General features: G+C 45.2%; 1 protein-coding gene across 1 annotated transcript; it reads left to right on the top strand.

Annotated features, from left to right (window-relative positions):
- Nucleotides 1–9945: 9945 nt before the first annotated feature.
- LOC112943786 (gap junction beta-6 protein) lies at nucleotides 9946–20394 on the top strand. The gene is made up of 2 exons (XM_026035050.1): nucleotides 9946–9973; nucleotides 18553–20394. Exon 2 carries the CDS (start codon nucleotides 18575–18577, stop codon nucleotides 19364–19366), a length of 792 nt encoding a protein of 263 aa, XP_025890835.1. The 5' UTR covers nucleotides 9946–9973; nucleotides 18553–18574; the 3' UTR covers nucleotides 19367–20394.
- The last annotated feature ends 1650 nt before the right edge of the window (nucleotides 20395–22044 follow it).

Consider the following 22044-nt stretch of genomic DNA (forward strand, 5'->3'; position numbering starts at 1 on the left):
ATTTGGAATATCTCACAGAAATCTATTATTATTTTGCCCCTTCTTTTTGCAATATTTAGTCAAAATACTTGTGAGAACAGGCAAAAACTGTTGGGTTTGGCCTGAAAGGTGCAGTGGTGAGTCCCAAGCAAGAGGCAGGAAGAGGTGTGGAAGGAAGGACAGAGGTCGTGGAAGGGTAACACCCACGAGATCTCCAAGGACCTTGGTCATATGCACCTAGTTGAGGTTCAACCTGACTTTCTTAAACCTGATTTTCTTAAAGGCTTTTAGGTGCCCTCTATATTATTTATAAGGTGTGAGGCAGGAACCTAATTTGTAAACTTCTTCTTTTGAAATAGACAGTGAAGAGAGAACTCACCTGGTGTTCTGGAAGCCTAGCACCCCCTCATAGAAACCAGCACATGGGACCTGTCCTGCTGTCCCGGGGGAGATGAGATGGGCTTGCAGAGCCTTCTTCCTTTTTATCTTGGAAGTCAGGCAAAATAAATAAATAAATAAATAAATAAATAAATAAATAAATAAATAAATAAATGTGCAATTTACATTAACAGGAATTTACATCAGTTTTTACTCTTTTTATGATGACATTTGTTCTCCTGTGTCTGCCATTACACTAGAGTAGGGCCTACCATTATTTACAAAGTGAAAACATTGCCAATGCAGCAGATAATATTGAAGGTTATCTTTTTTTACAACTTATACATTTGGATGTGAATATGCAGCTGCAGTTGTCAACTGATGGGACAAAGTTAAAGGTCCATAAATATACTCAAACCACAATCAACCTTTCTTCCGAAAGAAAGCATGATCTTTTATGACTGAAAGACATATATAAAAGTATAAAACATGAGAATTAAATAAAGGACAATGAGACCGGWTAATCGTGCAGTTTCTGTAACTAGCCATGGAATAAGAGAGCAAAGYGCTTAAAGGAGCTAGTTCGATGACAAACCTTTATGGCTAATTCTTTGTGCCTCTTACTTGGATTTCGTAAGCACATTGTGTCTCCAAGACTCCAATTCTGCAGACTTGTATCAGTTCACAATTAAGTTTCAATATATAGAGCCTCTGTCCTGTACASCTCATAGTTCTTTGCACAAAACACTTGTAAAAATTCAATAGTAAATAATGGTGGAGCAGAAAAAAAATGCAAATCTTGAAAGGAAGATCAGGTTTCTGAGGTATGCTTTGCATGCTGGAAAACTGAAGTAGCTGAATTAGAGGAGTTTTTACTCAGGCATTTACTCTGCCTGACTGAGCTGGTGAGGAAGATGAGCAGTCTGTGTATTTATATAACTCTCTATTCTTGCCCAAATTCATCTGTCTCCCTTACAGGCTGTCAAATGGGAGCAGATGCAATGGTTAACCTCCCCTGGCCAAATCCTGCTGTTATTTAGATCCAGCAGCTTGTGTTCAGCTGCTCCAGATGTAGACTGCTGTTCGCTATGGGAAGTCTATGCATGTGAGTAAGAAGGGGGAGATCAAGCTAATTTAATTTTCTGTGACCTACATAGACCCCCCTGATGCAACCTCTGTGACACTGCGTCTAGGAGATGTTCCCAGTGAGGCCACTGCTGCTCCATGGGGACATTTCTTGGAAGTTGGCTCTACTTCCATAGAGTCTAGCTGGGCTTTCCAAATCAGGGRTATTCAACCACCCTTCCTCAGAGTCAAAGAAGATGAATACCAGCAGGATTTAACTTGAAAATTTTCAACTTCTGAATACATTGTGGTGACATTTACAGGTGGTATAAATCACACATGTGCATGGGAGGAATAGGATTTTTGCAAACACAATATATCCAAGCTAATTTATGTAGGATTTGGCCTTTTCAAATCACTGTGCTAATGTTAAATAAAGGTTGCCATGTTGATAGGTGTCCTATATATATATATATATATATATATATATATATATATATATATATAAAAAAACTGATAGAGACATGACTAAGGCAAGTCAAGTGGATGCAGGTGGGTAGAGAGAAGCTGTAGTAGAAATCACAGCTGCTGCAGGAGCTTCCCTGTCCCAGGCATAGGAGCTGGGATGAAGTGTCCTGCACAGGCAGCGATCCTAGCTCCCATCTGRGCAACCCAGAGAAGCGTCTGGCTTTTTCGAGGAAAAGCTATGGAGTAAAGAGAGAGGAAAACCTTCAGATTTCTGGATATGGGGGGCAAAAAAAGAGCTCAGCTACCTCCCAGTGTAATCCCACATTGGCCTTTTGCCATGGCAAATATCTCACAGGTGCTATACAGGCAAGCTGTGCTGGTGCCCTGTCCATGCCGTGGGTATGGGGGCTGCGGTGGGTGGCAAAGCTGCTCAGGGAGACATGGTGACATCTGACTTTTCCTTTTTTTTTTTTTTTTTTTTCCAGTTTAGATCTCATGTGGCAATAAATCCATCTGCATAAAGAATCTTGTAGGAGGGTTTTTTTTTAAATCTCTGTCCTTGTCTTTATTAAAGCATATTCGCACCAGAATGATTATATCACCTTAATGATTCCAGTGAGAAGGTACCACTGCCCAGTACTGATAACACTTAGTGATTTGCACAGAAAAACCTTCATTTGTAATTTCTGAAGGAAGTAAACGTATAGCACTTTACATGTGCATTTTCCCAAACTGCAGAAGTCTGTGATGTGCAGGGTGGGGCTGAAATGCAGAACAGCTTTAGGCTGCCATTAACATTTTAGAAGAGGACAAAGTACCTCACACCAAATAAAGGCAAAAAGCCATAAATACTTTCTCTGTGTTACTATCTATGCAGCTGTTGTTCTTTCCACAGGGGTGTTTTGCAACCACAAATGGAAAGGCTGGTTATACATTGCAAGCAGCCACCCCTGTTTCTCTCTCTCCAAACATGTGCTCCACACCATGAAAAGCTTCCAGCATCCATCTTTGACATATATCAGCTCAGTGATGTGATGACTTTTTAATAGCACTGCTATCAGAAAGATGTCTTTTCAAACTGGAAGATGTCGAGTCTGACACCTGCTAACTCTCGAGCTAATTTTAATGTTATTTTAATTAGCATCAAGGAGAACGGAACGGAGAGTCTGCAGGCCAGGCCTGTTCTCATAACAATTTGTGAGAGGTTTGGCACCAGGTTTTACAAGAACAGGGCTGGGCGTTATACTTAGGTACACTAGAAAAGCGAGACCAATTGCCCATATCTGCATCACCTGTAAAGTCAGATGACCTCCATAAATCAAACAAATGAGTTGAAGCTAATAATAGGAGGATCTCCAAAGATAATTTCAAAGGGGATTTTAAATTATGGAGGGGACGGAAGGGGTGTTAGGTTGGTGATACGGCCACAATGTGCAGTCAGCTGCTGCAGAGCATGCATATAGAGGGGATATTGCTGGGGGGCATCTGCCGTGACATGCAGGAGATGCAAGTTGTGCCCTGCCTGCTCCTCAGTGGTCAACCTGCTTGGTGTAGGACCTCTAGGAAAAAGCAGACAAGCTGAAGTGAATTTGCAGCTTTTGAATACCAGCTCAGAAGCCTTTGATGAAAGTAAAACCTTTTGTATCTGTTTCTCAAAAGGCTGAAGGTCCAGATCTCCCAAGGTATCTTCCAAAATACTTTTGAAAATCAATGGAGTCTGGCATCTAAAAAACATAGGAGTCTGAGAAAAAAATACCCCAAGAATACAAGTCCTGTGTTTTTTCATGTGTGCAAAGAAGTGCAGACACAAGTGCGCTGCAAGTGATTTATTCCAAGTGAAGCTGGAGGAAAGAGGGGTAAATATAAATATATACCTATAAATASATTAGAAAGATCATAAAAACTAAGGGCAGTGTTTACATCTAGTACCTGATGAAGGTTGGAGGGACTATAATATGCTTTAAACCAGTCTTCATCTGGAAAATGACTGATGAAAGATAATAGACAAAGAGGTGATGCAAGAGAGGAGAAGAGCCGTGAAACTGCATCCAGCCAAAGCTGGGGGGGCTGTGGGTTGTTCTCCTATAAGGAAGCACATTTAAGCCATAGGCTGCACAGTGTTAGGGTGCCAGAGCCCTGGAAGAGGCTGCCCAGGGAGGCTGTGGAGTCTCCTTCTCTGGAGATCTTCCAAAGCCGCCTGGCTGCCACCCTGTGCCCCGTGCTCTGGGTGTCCCTGCTGGAGCAGGGGGTTGCACTGGGTGATCCCTAGGGGTCCCTTCCAACTGTGATTCTGTGTGTTGTGCCCCAAACCRTCTTCTGAAGATCACTTTAGGTGAAAGATAAAGGCTAGAGTAGCTGAACAGATGAGTGGGATAAGGAGCAAACAGAGAAGATATTTGTACAAGGGACACACAAACCTCAGAGGAAGTGAAGGGATGCTGGGCAGGGAAAGAGGGAAGAACTTTTAAAGAGCATCGAAGAGCAAAGAGCCTGGATGATGCGACATAATGAGCACAAGTGCAGAGGCTCCTGGTCAACACTTCAATGGAAGGGAAATCTGCTTGCAGAGAAGTAGTGGAAATGAAGGAATGAGGAGAGCATGAGACAAGTGCTGATCCCTGCGTAGCCTTGCTAGGCAGAGTTTGATCAAAACGAACAAAAACGAAGCCCACAACACTATAAGAAGGGCAATCTGAGTCCCGGGAAGCAAGAGAGACATCAAACCTTTGGGGGAGCTCAGGGGGCGTCTTGCAGGAGGCAGCAGGAAGGGCTGCTGTGGGACACAGCGGTGAGAGCTCTGGGAACAAGGCTGGAGGCAGGCCCYGTGCCAAAGCCAGCGAAGCCGGAGGAGGAGGATGAGGAGGCCTGTGGAGGGGAATACCCGGGGGTGAGGAAGGCGCCTTGTCCAAGAAGGAAGGAGAGCAGTTGTGGGCAGCGGCTGCTGGAGGGCAGTGCCAGGCGGGCAGTGGGGAGGCCGGGCAAGGGCAGAGGCGAGCGGCTCCGGCTGGGAGCCACGAGCCCTGCTGGAGCTTTGCTTATTCAGCAAGGCAGGTGGCAATTAATTAAATCGAGTGAGGCAGCAATCAGTCTGTGAAATCGGGTAACAATGACTCAATTAAGATGAACAGGGGAACAATGAGCTTATTGCATCAAACCAGAGAACAGCGATCCAATGGAACTGGCTGGAAGCCACCACGGGAACATCTGGAGCCTTGACCTGTGGTCCCAGGGGTGCAGGGAGCCTGGGTGCCCCAGCAGGACRTCCCAAAGGCAGCCATGCATCGTGGATGACCGTCCCTCTCGTCCCTCTGCACCCAGAGCCAAGGGCATGGCCGATCAACAACTGGTCTGATTAAACATTCCTAATAAACCAGAGGGGTGGGGAGATGGAAACTGTCAGCTTTTAAATTAGCAATAGCGTTGCAGAAACGACTGGTCTGCCTGAGGATGGAGAAAGCCCTGCCTTTCAAACCAGGTGGATGCTGAGTATCCAGAGCTGTCAGCCTAAGAGACGGGCCGGGAAGTTTCAATGGGAGCCTCGCGATGACTTAGCCCACCCTACCTAGCACGTGCGAGAGGCAGCAGGCTTTGCAAAGGAGTCCTGGAGCAGCATGACCATCAGACCATTGCTGGTAAAGCAGCTGCACATGCCCGTTTGGGGTGAGCTGTGCAAATCACACTGAGTGGCATGAGTCAGGTTGGCTGCGTTCTGGCTGTGCAAGGCGTTGTTTTCATCCCTTTTCTGTGGTCCCTCTTATCGTTCTGGAGGTGGGAATTTTATTTTAATTTTACTTTTCTGAGGGGGTCTTTTACTTTGTTCCCTTTTCTTTCCGCACAAGCAAGGCATCCCCAGCCTTGCTGAGTGACCCTGCAGGAAAGGAACAAGTTCAAGAGGTGTCTGCCCTGGACTATTTTATCAATTTCAGTTCACTGAAAATAAAGGAGGCAAAATGAGGACAATCCTGGGGCAGAAAGATAAGGCCAACAGGCATCTCTCCCGCTATGCAAAGGAAATGCAGGAATTTCCTCACCGTTCTGCAGGAATACTGGTGGGGGGGATGGAAAAGGTACCGTCACAGCTGTGCAAGCGCCCAGGGAGCACTTAATGGTTAATAAACAACAATATTATACAGCTAACCTCAATGATACTACATGTTGTCATTAAAGCAATTACACTGGAAAGGAAGTGACTCTTTGGGTGTCACTTCTGGGCAARCGAGGTCCTGGGATTTGCCAAGGATGTCCAAGTGGGGGCAAATACAACCCTATAGTCTGTCAGTAAAGTATGTCAGGAAAAAGTGAAAAGATAGGGAACAACTCCCTGAGCAGCAGTGTTGGACTCAAGAGTCAGTAGAGTGTTTATGCCATCCGACCAGACCTGGGGAGAGCTGGCACTGTGAGATGTCMCCACCTGCACCGCCGTCTCACAGCCGGCCAAGGCAGTTCATCCTCTTTGCTTCCTCCTCTGGATTGTACAAACAGTCACAAGGTCACAGAGTCTAGAAATGTGAAAGTTTGGAAAGAATCACAAAATCACAGAATGTGCAAGGTTGGCAGGGACCTCTAGAGATCATTCAGTCCAATCCCCTGCTCCAGCAGGGACACTCAGAGCACGGGGCACAGGGTGGCCAGGCAGGCAGGTTTGGAAGAYCTCCAGAGAAGGAGACTCCACAGCCTCCCTGGGCAGCCTCTTCCAGGGCTCTGGCACCCTCACAGGAGAGAATTTCCTCCTCACCTGGAGATGGAACTTCCTGTGTTTCAACTTATACCAAAAGAAATCAGAAATATTCAGGAGGAAAGAACTCCCACTCCCTGTGTCCTTCCAAATTTTTAAAAGCAGCGTAGCACGGAAAAGAAAATGAGAAGAAGCATCTTGGTGATATTTTTCCCCCTTTTTCATTCCTTCTGAATAATAATTCACTCTTGACAGTGAAGGTGACAGAGCCCTGGAACAGGCTGCCCAGGGAGGTTGTGGAGTCTCCTTCTCTGGAGATCTTTAAAACCCGCTTGGACGCAGCCCTGTGCCACGTGCTCTGGGTGACCCTGCGTGAGCAGGGGGGTTGGACTCGATGACCTCTGGGGTCCCTTCCAACCTTGGGCATTCCATGATTCTATGATAAGGATAAGTTGGCTTTCTTTTGTGGACATCTGCAGTCTAAGGAAGTACATGAAAAATGAAGCTCAAACTTCTTGCCCTCTCAAGCTCTTCATGAATTGGTGTGGTCACAAGGAAACAGGAACTACAGGAGCATTTCAGAGTCCCTGTGATTCAGCTGTGTTTGTGGGACAGCCAGCTTCGCTTGCCATTACAACCTTGAAGCTGAAGCCTTTACCCRAAAGTCAGGCTTTATAATCAAAGTTACCCTTGGTCTGCAATATTCAGCTCTCAATCTGTATTTTTCAATAAATATATTTGCAAAGATGTTTCCTGTGATTATTTAATCTCGTATTTTAACGTGAGATATATATTGACACAAAATGAAACCTAGAATTTGAATCTTCCTCTTTTTTATATGTGAAAAATAGACAGTTTCTGTCTTCATTCTTTCACTTTTCCCCCTTTTTATTTTAAATTATATAACAAACAAAATACACACATGCACAATATAGCTCACAGTTGCAGCTCTAGTAGGGGGATATACTGTCATAATTCAGAAGCAATGAATTTACATGTATTTACTTCACAGGTTTATCAAGCAGTGCTTCTTATATGCTGACTAAATTATGCATAAGACATTTCTCATTTGTAAAGAAATAAGTGCAGTTTAGCTCTGATAAGTAGGTAATTACTAACTATATTTCATTCTTTCCCCATAATTAAAAAAAAATCCTGAGCCCAATCTAAAAAAAAATCTTCTTTTTCCTTAAATTTCCTTAATTTTCCASCATTTATAAATTTCTAAATCTCTTCTTTCTAACTAGTGCCCCTTGCAACATTACTTATAATCAGAGTAAAACAGCAGGCAGACACTGCCAGGTCAAAGTAGCAGGATTTGACACAGCTTGTAAGTGTGTGAAGTGAGGTTAAAAAGTTTCCAGSGAGCGGAGATCATGGCCCTTATTCCCCACTCAAGTGGCACTATCCTGCTCATGCTTCAGAGACAAAATATCGCTAAAACCTTTTTATTTTTTTGCTGCCAAAACTCTGTTTTGACTGTGGGGCATACAAGGTGTTGGAGACAGCGTAGCGAGGATGTTACTGCAAGGCCTCTGGGAGAGCTCCATGCAATACCCTGTCCATGGCCAATTTCCTTGAGCTAATTTGCTAATATCACAGTAAACCCTTCAGGATCTTATCTCTGATATTTTTTCATATTTTTTTACTGTTAATAATAATAATAATAATAATAATAATAATTCCTTTTTGCAGCAAATGCAGCCTTGAAAAACAGCACAAACAGCTCCACTACAGCTAAATATGTCCACTGTTTAGAGCTTCCTTGACCTTAACTGGTACAGTGGGGACTTCTTTGAGGTCACCAAATCAAGTTGGAACGGAGTACACAACCTCCAGATATCTCTTCTAATTATTTTTTTTTTAATTAAGAGACAGGCTTCCTCTCTTGCAGGCAGGTGTCCAGATCCTAAACCACCTCCCTTCCTCACGCTGTACATCTGAACCTTGAACATCATCCGTGGGCACGACTCCCACCGCGGGGGCTGAGCGCCGCATGCTCCGACCTCAGAAATTTATGGCTCGTCTCACTTTGTGCAGCATCATATACCCTGGTCCTGTGCTGGGGACACGGACTGGCTGCAGCCGAAGCAGATCCTGGTCCCTTGGAGATGGGATGTAGTTCTTGAGCAGGTTAGCCCTGCTCTCRTGGGATGAGGAGCCCCTGAGATCCCTCCCAACCCGAATCCCTGTTGCCCTGACGTGCAGGTTTCATGGGCTGGGTGGCGGTGAGGGGCAGTGAGGTGCCATGGAGCTGACAAAAGCTGACGTTTTGATCATAACTGATGGCAGTTTCATATATTTGAAGTATAAAACTGAGTTGTCTGCGCAGGACATTTTCACCTCTCGGAACTTCACAGTGAGATCAAATGAGCCATTGCCTTTGACCAAGTATTTTCTCTGGAATTGTTCTTGTTCCAGAAAGTGCAGAAAATGGGTGGAAGAATTTTGCTAGCAATCGTTTACCACTTGACCCTCACCYGGGCGCACTGGACATGTGTGAACGTGGGCTTCCTTCATGGGGGCCGTGCGCTCCGGGTGCCACCCGCAGCCGCGAGAACCCGCCGCTCCGCACGGGGCCTTCGGACCCCACAGGTTAGGAAAGGGAAGYGGCTCCCCAGCAGCCTCCTTTGGAATCGGAGAAGTTTGCCAAAACGGCTCTCGCGTGGCCATCAATCTGCAAGGGGCTGAGAGCTGCAGGCTCCCGGGGAACTGCCGCGGCATTTCAATCACCTTTTCCTTTTCTTTTTAAAATAAGGTCCCAAAATTCAACCCCCCGCTGACTTCCAGGCGGGCAGGCCCCGGCTGCGCRGCCTCGGCGCCCGCCCCCGTTTCCTCGGGCACCTCGGCCCGGCTCCCGGCTCCGCTCCGGGGCCGCCCCGCCCCGCGCGGGGGGCGGGTTAAAAGCGGCGCAGGTGAGAGCGGGCACAGGCCCCGCAGCGGCGCCCGACCCGCCCGGTACCGGCCCGGCCCGACCGCGGAGCCGCCGGCCTGCGCGGAGGGGCAGGTGAGGGCCGGGCCGGCGGCCGCGGGACAACGCGGCCGGGAGCGGAGCGGGCCGGGCCGGGCCGGGCGGTCGCGGAGCTCGTTGGTGCGGAGCGGCCCCTCGAGCTTCCCCGCGCGCAGAGCGGAGCGGCCCCGCGCGCTTCCCCGTTCCGTGCGTGGCCTCGCCGCTCCCCGGCTCGCTCCGGGATCCCGCTCCCTGCGAGCGCCCTCGCCGCTCGCACCTACTCACTCCAGCCCCTAACAAGTTTCTTTCCTCCTTTCTTTCTTTGTTTTCTTTTCTTTTTCCCTTTGCAATACTGCCGCAGCTCGTCGCAAGCGCAGCATGTGAAGCGCCTGACCCGCCGGAAAGAAAAGCGAAGCAGCCGAGAAGCGGGAGCGAGCGCGAGGCCTGGGCAGCCGCAGGTAACGYGTGTCCCGCCTGCGGAGGTTGGAGGGTGGCTGCGGATAAACAGCTTGCATCAGGGGAGCTGCCACCTCCTGCGAGCGCCCGCTCGCCCGGGAGGCTCCTCGGCACTGCGGGGAATGGGGAACGCGCCGTGTGAGCCAAAAAGAGGGTTATTTCTGAGTGTTGGGGCTGGATGAGGCTGCACGAGGAGTGAGCGCTCAAGGCCTCAAATAACAACCAGGAGATGCSTTGGACTAAGGGCAGGAGCGCCCAGCTCGCCCACGTAGGTAGTAATGGACTGCTGTGCTGTGGCTTTCTGTGTTTCTTATCCCTGTCATTGAGCTACTGTGGAAATAGGGTGTTGCATCTCCCGTCTCTTGCTTTGGAGAATGTCTTTCCTCCTCTTTCTTCCTTTCCTTTTAATAGAAGGATGTGCTCTTGTCCTGTCCTCCATAGCACTGCAGCTTGCCACGTAGGAGTAYAGCACAGTGATGAGCAGAGGGTTGTAGGTGGGACCCAGCCCTTTGTGCTAAGAAGACTCCCYGAAAGCATTTATGGGGTTTGTCTTTGATCTCTAGCCAGCCTTGCTCCATGTGGGGTGCTTGGTGGGCTTGGGCTCAGAGTCTTTTTGGGGATTGCCACAGAGTAGGTGCACCCCTGGCCTGAGGAGCGGGATGCAGCAGGTTCTTGGGCTCGGTTCTGTTTGAGGTGGTATGGGGCTTTGTGGGATCTATCAGTGTCTGTCCCATCAGGAAGTCCTGCTGTCTGGATGCCCTCACACTTGCCCCGAGGAAAGCTGTGCCATGGATGTGCTTGTAGGTCTAGCTGAGAGGACAAGGCAGTGGTGGGTCAAGCTTCCTCAGTGTGTGAGGAGCTCCAAGGAGGCACTGCCTTGTGGTGGCTGGGTGTTGCAGTGTAGCTTTCCAGGTGGGATTAATAACATCTCTGCAGAGTCCCAAAATTCCACCACTCCTCTATGTGCGTTGGGATTTCTGAGAGGCTTCAGCTCCTGCACTGCCAGCCTGGTGTTTGGTARAAGGGTTAAGGCTTAAAAATGAGAGGATTAGAAGTGAATTCAGAGCTTCCTCTGGAGGAATCATTCCATCCTGACATGGTCCCCTCTGCAAAACTTCATTTTGTGCTTTTTGCCTTAGCCTATGTTGTATCCCCTGAAGTGTAGCCCAGTGAGTCTCCTCAAGGAGTTTTACTTAACTTGTGGATGATGTAATTAGACAGTGAGAGAGGGTACAGCGGGGTATCTTCCAGCGGGGAACAGCAACACTTGGAGAGAGGTATAGCTTGTTACGAGTGTATAAACTCTGTGCACCTCTGTCAGGAAAATGGTTGCTTTATAGTATATATTATATATAGACTTTCTGTTTGTTACTCATGTGAGCATTTCCAGTTAAGTCAGTGTTCTTCAGAAACAGTAACAAGTAGGGCATAGATTTTTTTTTTTATTATTACTGTTAATATCCTTTCTCTCTCCACTTCCAAGTGTTTTCCTGGTTATGTGCCTCACTGCTTTTAATTGCAAACTTGAACTAGTTTTATGTGTTATCAGACTGGAGAACTTCCTGTGACTCTTGCCTGACTAAACACTGATATGTGTAGGGAAAAACCTGAAGTGATGGGCTTTGAGGAAAGACAACGTGTTGTCAAAGCAGAAGAAATGGAAGAAAGTTTAAGTGTTTGTCCTGTTAAAGCTAAGCTGCTTCTGTTGCTTATCTCATACCTCATTTTTTTTCCTTTGCATAACCTTAAAGAGGAAGAGATTTGTCTTGTCCTTGCTCTTGATGAAATAATATTAAAAATATACATTCAAGAGAACTGCACTACAATTTAAAATGCTAGAAATGCTGAATACTTTTAAAATGCTAAAAGAGCTCAAGTCCTATCCTATATGCAAAAAAATGACTTGCCAGTTCTCTAGAAAATGTTACCTAGAAATAGCTGAATCTTGAGGAACACCTAGTGTTCAAGTGTGGCATATAGAGGCCATATGGACATTTCCCCATGACTGGAGGAAAGAAGTAGAGATGAAATAGATGAAACAAAACAAATATGTCATAGCTAATAAAGATGCTATTTTTGAGATGAAAGCAGGACATGGTGCACATATGAAACATGGGAGATAGAACCCACTTACATTGATGAAGAAATTGTCCTTAGGAATCTGGTTTCCATTCAGAAGCATTTCAAAGAGCAACCATGAGCAGTCCTTGGAGGTAAGGGCCCAGGGCAGAACGGTTGGCAGGAGACAAAAACCTGACAGATTCTTCTGTCTTGTTGTGRCTCCAAGTGTGCTGGCATTTTTGGTGGCTCGTTTTCCCCAAGTAGAGCAGATTTCCTGCAGGGATGTGCTGGARGATTGTGATCCTCCACTTTAAGCTGAGGGCTGGCAAAATAACTGTGAAGACTTGTAAACARCCTTGGAAAAATGATTTAATTCACGTAAGGGCACAGATATGAGGCCTTTTAAGGTGAACAGAGCCATTAATGTAGTCAATTAAAGTTTAACTGCATGAACATGGGGTCATAAAAATGTTAATCCAGCATGTTGGGGGCTCTCTGAGTTTCACACTTGGTTTAATTAGAGCAAAAAATACCTCCTGTTTTCTGTAACTTCAAGTACAATGCTYGCAGTGTTCAACTCTGTCACAGAGGTTTCCTGATCCCAAATAGGCTTTGCCTGCTCTGRTGTCAGATCAGATACGTGCAGTCCCTGGTGGACATGGCTCTGTGGTCTCTGCTGGCCTGGAGATAGGTGTTCAGATTAGAATTTGAGAGCTACTAGAGTGGATTGCTCAGGCTTTTGTGGTGGTTACACTGCTCCTTTGATCCTTCTTCAGCTTCTTTTTAAGAAGTAAAGTTGCTTATATTTAAGTGTTCCAGCTGGATGCTTCCTGAAGGTTTTTAATACATTGCTGCAAGATTAAAATTGCCCAGGTTTCCTTAAATAGTGGAGCAAAAGGCTTTTGGTTGCCAAAGGCTGGAGTTCAAAGCTGCATTTTACAGTTTTGAACTCTGCATTAAAGCATGGTACACAGTTGCCTTCCCCCTTCAATATCAGGAACATCCTGGGTGGTGCAATTCAAGCTCTGTACTTCTCCTTCCACTTTACTTACCTATCTCGGGCCACTGAGAGATACCAAAGGAGGGATCTGAAGCCCCCAGTGGTAGTGGAGTATTTCAGAACAACCCCATGAGGTCTGATTATCCCTGGTTTAACGCCTGGAAAACTGAGCCTGAAGTTTGTGGCAAGTCTGGGAGAGYTGACAAGAGTGCCTGTCTGTCTGGGTGAAATAAAAGGAAGCCGTCTTTGGGAAAAACACGGATCTGCTCTGTATTCATGGGAAGCTTCCTGTGCTGGGTCCTGGCATTTCTGTTGTGACACAGCACCACAACTCGCGTTGGCCCAGCCGAGTGCAGCTCTGCAGAAGGAATAAAAATGCTGGTGTAAAACTGCTGAAATAGAGACTTGCCTGGTTGTTAGCTCTGGGAATGAAACTGCATGTACAGCTCTGGGGTAGCTTGGTGCTGGTATCTGCCCCTGTGCTGCCTGATGCTCCCAGCGACAGGTCTAGATCAAGACCTGGTGTAGAAGTTGTATCAGTAAAACCTTTAAATGCATGTGAGTCKTTAGCCTAAAGTACTTGGGTGGAAATACTTATTGTGATTAGTCATTTTGCATCTGAAGCAACTTAAACTTTTTTTTTATGGCAAAAAAAATTCTGCATTAGACCTGCTGCTCTCAAAGATACCCTCGTCCCCAGTTCTGGTCTGGATACCCCCCTGCCCCTCCATCCTTGCAGATACTACAGTCTCTTTACTTGGGTAAAGAGACTTTGGCTTTGGCTGCCTTCTATTTTAACCTCTGTCTAGARGTGCTGCTGAAAGTGGTGGAGGGTCACACCAGGCTGGCAAATCCTGACACGCTGCCCTAAAGTTCTAGTAAAACGGAGGTGTCCCAACCATCCTCTACATTCCTGGCTAACTCGAGTAGAATAAATAGGTTGATATCCAGTTTGTAGGTGTGAGATGGGCTTCATCTTATTCTGCACGTTCACAGGAATTAGCTTACTAGGTATCCCTTTTTAGCTGTCTTGGATACTTCTGTAGCATAAGCAAATATTGTTCAAGCACTTTCAGTCTTACCATGTTCTTCCTTGGCCATGTCCCGTGGCAGGGAGTTCTACTGTGTGTGTGTGCAAGGMGGGAATTTTCTGGTTTTCTTCACTGTGTTCCTGTTGTAGTTTTTTGAAGTAAGATTTAACTGTTGGCTAATGATTTCCAAGGGTAACTGCCTCAGAGTGAGGGAAAGGATCTGCTGACAAGTTGGAGTCATAAATGCAAGAACTCGGTAACTGTCCTTGGTGTTGTGTATTACTGGGATTGTTTAAGTGGGTGTATGTGTAGTGCTTAGATTGTAGTTTAATGGAGACTTCAGGGCTACTTTTTGAAATGCTGAGGATGGCAGCAGAGAGCTCAAATATCTGTGAAGATACTGCAGAAGTGTGGAAATAGGAAGGGAGCTAGAGCCTGCCTGCACTTGGGATCGGTGCTAGGCTGGGTGCAGCAACAAAACTAACTCATGTGCCAGTACGAAAGCTCTCCTTCATACCTGTGACCTCTCAGAGGGGTATCTGTCAGTCTTTAATACCAACAGCTGTGTCATATTGCTGCTCTGATTGCTCTGCTATCAGCTGATCCCTCTGTTCCTCCATCGGGGCAAAGATCTGTGCCGAGACCCGGGCGGGCATGTTCTCCTGCTGCATTTCAAACACTCTTTCCAAGCTGTCCTGTCTTTGTCTCACTCTGTGAAGGCTTTACTGCCAGGACCAGCAAAGCAGGTTGAGTCTCTGGCTGACTATGTGCTATAATATTTCTGTAGCCATTTATCCTGGTTTTCTACTTGTCATGCTATCAACAGAGCTATCTCTGAAAAGGAGAGTTGCCACCCATTAAATGGAAGCAACTTGCTTTTTTTTTTTTCTCCTTTTGGTCAACAACACAGTTAATATTTTACTTTTTAGTAAAAAGGCCTGAAAAGCAAATAATCTGAAAGAAAGATGGGCAGTGACTGTAAGTTARCATCCTAATTCTTGAGTGGTTTAGCAGGGTGAAGGAATTTAATTTTGGAGGTTGCCCAGACTTCATGGGGAGGTTCAACTGAGCATGTTTAGCTAGGGTGATGTCTCTCAGTGATGGGTTAAGTGTGAAGGGCTGTAAGCAGTTGAATTCTGTTTCTGTCTTCTCTATTGGAGAGAGACAGACAGATGTCAGTCTCTGAATTGCAACTTAGAGGAGCTAATGAAGACACTGAAGTGGGTTTGGGTGGATGTGAGAGACTGACCCATGTCTGGGTTTGGAGAGGGAACTGCACCAGGAGACCTAGGGCTTGTTTGTGTTGTCCATCAGGTCAGAGCAGGAAGGGCTGCTGCTCTGAGGTGTAGTGGCTGATCTATTTATTTTTGCATATCTTCTGCTATGGACGTCCTCCTGCTAGGACTGAASCACCTAATTCTGGCTCAGCTCAAGTAGACTCTCAAAGGAGGTCAAACAAGTCAGATGGAGGGTGTAGCTTCACCGTATATTATCCACAGCAGTGAAGTAGTTAAAGTAGTTTATTCCCCTTCTCTCCTCTACTGGCAGCTCATTCCCTCTGTGYTTTTCAATTTGCAGCCCCTTTGAAGCAGAGGTGTGTGTTTTTTTTGAGTGGTTTGTGGATTATGCTCTGAGTTAGATGAGTGCAGTTATTTAACTTTTTTACTGAYGATTACTTGAGCATCTTGGTAAGAGCTGCTTGGTCTGTAGTGCAGCCCCACAAGTGACTGCAGGAGATAAATTGCAGTGATGGGACTTCACTTGGGTAGGGAAGTGTCTTTCCCTTTGCCCCAAGTGTAGGTAGCTTCTGAGTGTCCTTAGGCACCTTGGTTTTGGGAATCCCCCTCTGCCCAGTGAGGTGGGAAGGAGTAATTGCAGGTGGAGCTGTCTCCTTGGGAATCTGTAGTAATGGAAAGGCCAAGACGTTGGTGTAAAGACAAATATGTGAAATGTAGGAAAGACTTGTACMCTCTCCTCTCACAATATGAAAGAACAGAATGTGCATGAGGAGAGGGCTTCCAGACAGGAAGAAGAGATAGGGATGACAAGAGAAAATTTGCAAGGGAATAAAAATGGGAAATGCAAGAAGCTTGGTAGAATTTACGGATGGGTGGATGATGTATATAGTGCAACAGTTTGTGGTGTCTCTTTATAGGYTTGATGTTCAGTTTTGCATAAATATTTCTAGTTGTGATACTGAGAATCAGTTTAGTTACCTCTGCAAGGAACTGGGAGGAACAAAACATAAATGGAGAAACAGCTGCAAGTTATTATTAGAAGCTGGCATATAGGTTCATCTCCAAAGCAAATTCTATAGTAAGCTTAACTTGCCTATTTTGTGTAAGGGAGGAGAGAAGATGCAATGCAGTAGAACTAAGTAGCTGGAATTTAACTTCTTTTGTAAGGATCTCTGGATTTGGGGTCTTTCTGTGCCYGCATAGGTTTGTTAACATATGGAGAGTTTGTTTTCTTTCTATGCCTGTATGCTAATGAAAGGCATAGTTTGGTCTTGGAAAAATGACTTAGCAGGATGGGATGGTAACTGCTTCCAACTTGCAGAGATGTGGAGGTGAACAGCACAGGGCAATTCTGTATCCTGAGGGAGGCTTGGGAGGAAGTTTTTCAATCTGAAAACCGAATTTTCTTCTCCCCTCACTGGCCTTCACCTCCTGAACTCGCTCAGGATTTAGTCAGCATTACCTGAGAAAAACATAGTTGATGGATCAGTGAGGAGAGAGGACACTGATGTTCCAATAACTCAAGAAGATAGCTTTTTATTTCTGCTCATTCAGTTTTCTTGAGCAATCATGCACTTTGATGCTTTAAATTGTTGCATGTGACTTAGTGATTATATTTGATTCTGTCGTAAAGCATTTTCTTTTTACCATTACTCAGAATGGGAGTGTCGATGCTGAAGATAGGCACAAATCAACTGATCTTTCTTTTTGTGCCATGCAATGTGAYCCAACTCAATTAGGAAAACCTTAAAATTGCATCACGTGATAGATATGATGGCCTTTGAGCCCATGGCTGCTGTTCTGTCCTCTGTAAGACTTGGAACAGGAATGCTGATAATGTTTAGCCCCTACAGCAGTGGCACCAAAGCTGGTTCCTGAGAAAATAAAATTCACACTGTAGAAAAGTAAAACCCTTTGAGGGGAATTTCAGGGCCGAAAACTGTGAGCACTTCCAGATGATGTGCGACTATCACAAGAAATGTCTCTTAAATCTGAAGTAACCTGCAAACTAGTTTTCTGTAAATCTCTCTGAAGGGGAAAGTTCCTCTTACTGCTCTCTGTAAATGACTCTCATGACAAAGCTGCTTGCTTAGATTCCACAAAATTGCAGTGCTCCTGGGGGAGGTATGTGGGACACAAAGGTAAAATACTTCCACTCATTACAGTCCCAGTGCTTAGAAGTTCACCTGTTGGAAACTATGTCTCTGTAGGAAGGTCTGTGAGAGAGATCAGATACCTTTGGCCTCTCTGAGCTCTTCAAATATCTATTTTGGCTTTCTCCCAGCCTCTAAGACCTCTCCCCTATTTTAGGAGCTGTTATGGGAGTGGATCCATCAGCTGACTAGGCATCTACATCAAAGGTTCTGGCAGCTGGTTACCAGGTGCCTTGTGTGGTACCTAGTGAGAGATAAGGGAATTTGGGGATGAAAGTCAAGCTTTAAACATCTTCCTCAAGAGGAGATGGATCATGACCGAAGGTCTCACCTTTGTCTCAAACTATATGGTGGGATTTGCTTCAGTTAATGGTCCAGAGAGATCTGCAGTCCTATGACTAAGAACCTGCAGCACAACATCCAGGGCTGCCCTTGTTGCCCCRAACAGCAGCTGGGCTGGTTGTCTTGCTGGAAGGTACTTGTGGTGATGCTGTTTACAGCGTGCAGTTAAGGAATGGCAAGCTTCACTCAAGGTGGATAGGAGTTTTAACCACCTAATTTYCCCCCTCCCCCAAGTAAAGTTATTTTACAAGAACATACAAGTTTTTGGCTTAAGTCTTCAGTAAGTTGCTGCTCGGGCTCTGAACTGGCCATTTGCATTCCTATGTTGAGAATTCTTGAGGCTCTTAAAATGTATAACAAGATAGACACAGTTTAAAGTACCTTATTTTTGACCACTGTTTTTTGTTACCCTTTGGTTACTGTTGACAAACTTCCCGAGGTTGTAGCTTTATAGCACTTAATGCCATCTTCATCACTTCTCCCTATCTGTTTTTTCCCTTACTGATGTGGCTRTTTTCAATGGGTCGAACAAATCTAAAGTCACGTTATTTTCATCTGTGCTGATGWGTAAACATTTTCTTCCTGATACAAGATTAGATTCCGAATTGTCACTTTATGCCTGTTTGAGCAAGACAACACTAGACCAGTAGTCAACAAATATACTGCAATTGTACAACATTACATCTATTTAATGCCACACTTGGTGTTTTGGTTCCTATTGATTAATCCTTTTTTTGTTCATTTGTCTCATCTTAGGCAGAACAATTAAAACAAGAAAATGGATTGGGGAGCTCTGCAGACCATCTTAGGAGGTGTGAACAAACACTCCACCAGCATCGGAAAGATATGGCTCACAGTCCTGTTCATCTTCCGTATCATGATCCTGGTTGTAGCAGCAGAGAGAGTCTGGGGAGATGAACAAGATGATTTCATCTGCAACACACTTCAACCTGGGTGCAAAAATGTTTGTTACGACCACTTCTTTCCCATCTCTCACATCAGACTCTGGGCCCTGCAGCTGATCTTTGTCTCCACRCCTGCGCTGCTGGTGGCCATGCACGTGGCTTACAGAAGGCACGAGAAGAAGAGGCAGTTCAGAAAGGGAGATCAGAAATGTGAATATAAAGACATTGAAGAAATCCGAGCACAAAGATTTCATATTGAGGGCACCTTGTGGTGGACATACACCAGCAGCATCTTCTTCAGGCTGATCTTTGAAGCTGTCTTCATGTATGCCTTTTATTTCRTGTACGATGGGTTCCGAATGCCTCGCTTAATGAAATGTAGTGCTTGGCCCTGCCCCAACACGGTAGACTGCTTTGTTTCTCGACCCACTGAAAAGACAGTGTTTACTATTTTCATGATTGCTGTGTCTAGTATTTGCATTATGTTGAATGTGGCTGAATTATGTTACTTGTTAGTCAAATTCTTCCTTAAGAGGTCTAGAAAGGCTGGAAATCCAAAGCATCACCCCAACCATGAGACTAAAGAAGAAACGAAACAAAATGAGATGAACGAGTTAATATCTGATAGCTGCCAGAATACAGTCACAGGGTTTTCAAGTAGCTAAGGTGATGTGAATGTTGGTATTCACTCTTTTTGGAGTGAACTCCTTTCTCTAAAGGCTGCAAGTAAGATCTGTAATATTAAATAGCTTAAGTTGGGAGAGACTCTGATGTAGAATTCCAAGTGCAATTTATACACCTGTTAAAAGTCAGGGCAGCCTCAATATGTGAATTTTATCTAAGGATTAAATRGAGAAGTGTATTTTTCTATGAATATCCTTACAAGTTGACCATGGCAAGTGGGAAACCYACTACCACCTTCACACTGACACAGCTCCTGAAAAGCTGCATATGCAACAGCAATAAGAACAAAACTCTTTCCAAGCTAGATATTCTAGTATTACAGACTTTTTATAATAGTGATAGTTTTTACTTATGGACAGACAACKAAAATATTTTTGTAAAAATACAAGTTTCCATGTTACTTAAGGTGTTATAGTGAATATTTGACTTTTTGACCAGGTGTGTGCAGATGTACCAATAATACCATACTAATAGACAGGAGATAGCAGTAGGCTACATCTATACATGTGAAAGCACAGCGTGAGGCTTGGGCAGGCAGCTCMTGCACCTGTACCCTGCCTGCCATGGAGCGAGCTGTGTGAGCTGGCCGTGCTGACTGGGGCATCTAGGTCCCGAGGGCAAATTCTAGCCTTAAAACTGCATGACAATGTAGATACAGCCAAGGTAGATGAGCTTTAAGTATCTAGCAGACCTGGTATCAATAGTCTTTTAATTCTCTTACTTGCATACTGCCAGTCTGACAAGAATGTAGGTAATTTTATGTAAATAGTCCACTTAGCATGTGTTGACTTTAATGTATTAACGATATATTAACTACACTTGTTTCTTTATACTGTATCACATCATAGAGCCTTTTTGCTTTTGATTTATTTTCTTTTTATTTTTTTGCGGTAGACTGATGGTGCTGAGGTGTGAAACTAGGAGCTCTTTGCTTTGAAATATGTGCAAAAAACACAAAAAATAGAAATGGGATAAGTCCTCTGAATAAAAGACTAATACTTTAACATTTGCCAATGGAGTGAAAGTCTGTATGTGAATGCTTAAGTATTTTATTAGTGACAAGTAGCTATTCAAATAAAGCATTACTGCTTATAAAAGATTGTTTTTTTGCCTAGGGCCTGTACGTAACTGATACATTGCCCTTCTAGATGGGCATAAAGACCTGTTTGTAACCCAGCTGTATCTGTGCTGCCCTGGATTTTCTTGTCCCTACCTATGTGTAGGCACTGGAGCTGTGCTGTGCACAGAAATCTGTACATTTTGCAGAGGGGAGACCCTTGAAAACAAGTCCCCTGATGGTCAAAGTGGTGTAGTGCAACAACTAGATGTTAGTACTTGTGCCCGTTTCTCTCTCTCTCATTATCTGTTGRCTGCTCTCCTCAGGCCTTGAGATTGATAGCATTCTTAGAAATAGTTTCTATTTTATACTAGCATACTTGGTTTTGTATTGGGGAGCAGCTCTTTGAAGGAACATGTGCAAGAATCAAGGAGCAGCTGTCCTTCACATCAAGTTTGGTCCAGGGAGGATTTACTGCTGCCTAATACTCTTGAGTAGGTGCTGCCATGGCCCTGCATGGGGACACGCTGTTGAGGGGTTTGTTGGCTCAGGGGTCCCTGTCCCCTGAGGGCCTGCAGGCACAAGCAGCAGGAGTGTAAGACCAGCTGAGGGCCTGCTGTTCATTTCTGGTCTCCCTTCACCTCACAGCAGGTTTCCTTTATTAATCTCTGTCATGAAAGGAACTTACTGAGTGTCTTCTGCCAGCAAGCTTGAAGGAAAATTACACTTGCATGTAAATTGAATCTTGCTGTTTCCCAGTTGAAAATACTGGCAGAAGTGGAGAAATGATGAGTCTGTTTTTGTGGGTGTTGTTCAGACTGCCCTTATCATGACACCCTGTCTGAGCAGTAAATATCACTAAAAAAAGTGTTATAAAGCTGTTACTTCAGTACAGCTGCTCCTTTGCAACCAGGAAGGGGCACCTTGGCAGTACCTGGCCATCCCAGCCAAGTCTTCCTCCATCCTGTCAAGGAACAAGCCCATCCCCTGGGCACCCAGCTCAGACGTCAACGTTGGCTGCAGGGTGGTTATAGAGCTATCCTCATTCCAGACCTGTATTTCAGAGAGTAACTCTGACTATGGACTTTCATCCAAGGACTGCTGCAGATCACCTACCACATAGGGAGTACAAACCAGAGATCAGTTAATGATTATATCTGCTCATGCCTTGTCACCTTCAGCGATCAAATCAAAATAGTCCTATGCCAAGTGTCAGTACGTCTGAAAGCGCCTTAAGGCTTATTTTCATTTTCTCCAGCTGGGGCAAAGGTATCTTGGTATCTATTTTCTTGGTATCCATCACAAAGCATGTGCTTGTTAAACTCCAACCTGGGATATGACAATAGCTCTGGATATGACTCCAGGATATGATAATAGCTTATATCAGTCTTCTAGCAGTTAGGTTTTTCCAAACTGCCAGTTAAGCCCAGATAAGTGGAAAAGGGTGTGAATTGTAGTGTCACTTGAAATGATGTTGGTGCCACAAAGCTTAAACGAAGAAATGGGACGATCCTGATGAGTGTGCGCCTTGTGCTGCACCATTACCAGGGTACGTGGGCAGGCGGATGGGCCAGAAGCAAACACACCAGGTCTGACCTGTGC

Source organism: Nothoprocta perdicaria, unplaced genomic scaffold, assembly GCF_003342845.1.
Source record: "Nothoprocta perdicaria isolate Ctin4 unplaced genomic scaffold, notPer1 scaffold_155, whole genome shotgun sequence".
Lineage (NCBI taxonomy): Eukaryota > Metazoa > Chordata > Aves > Tinamiformes > Tinamidae > Nothoprocta > Nothoprocta perdicaria.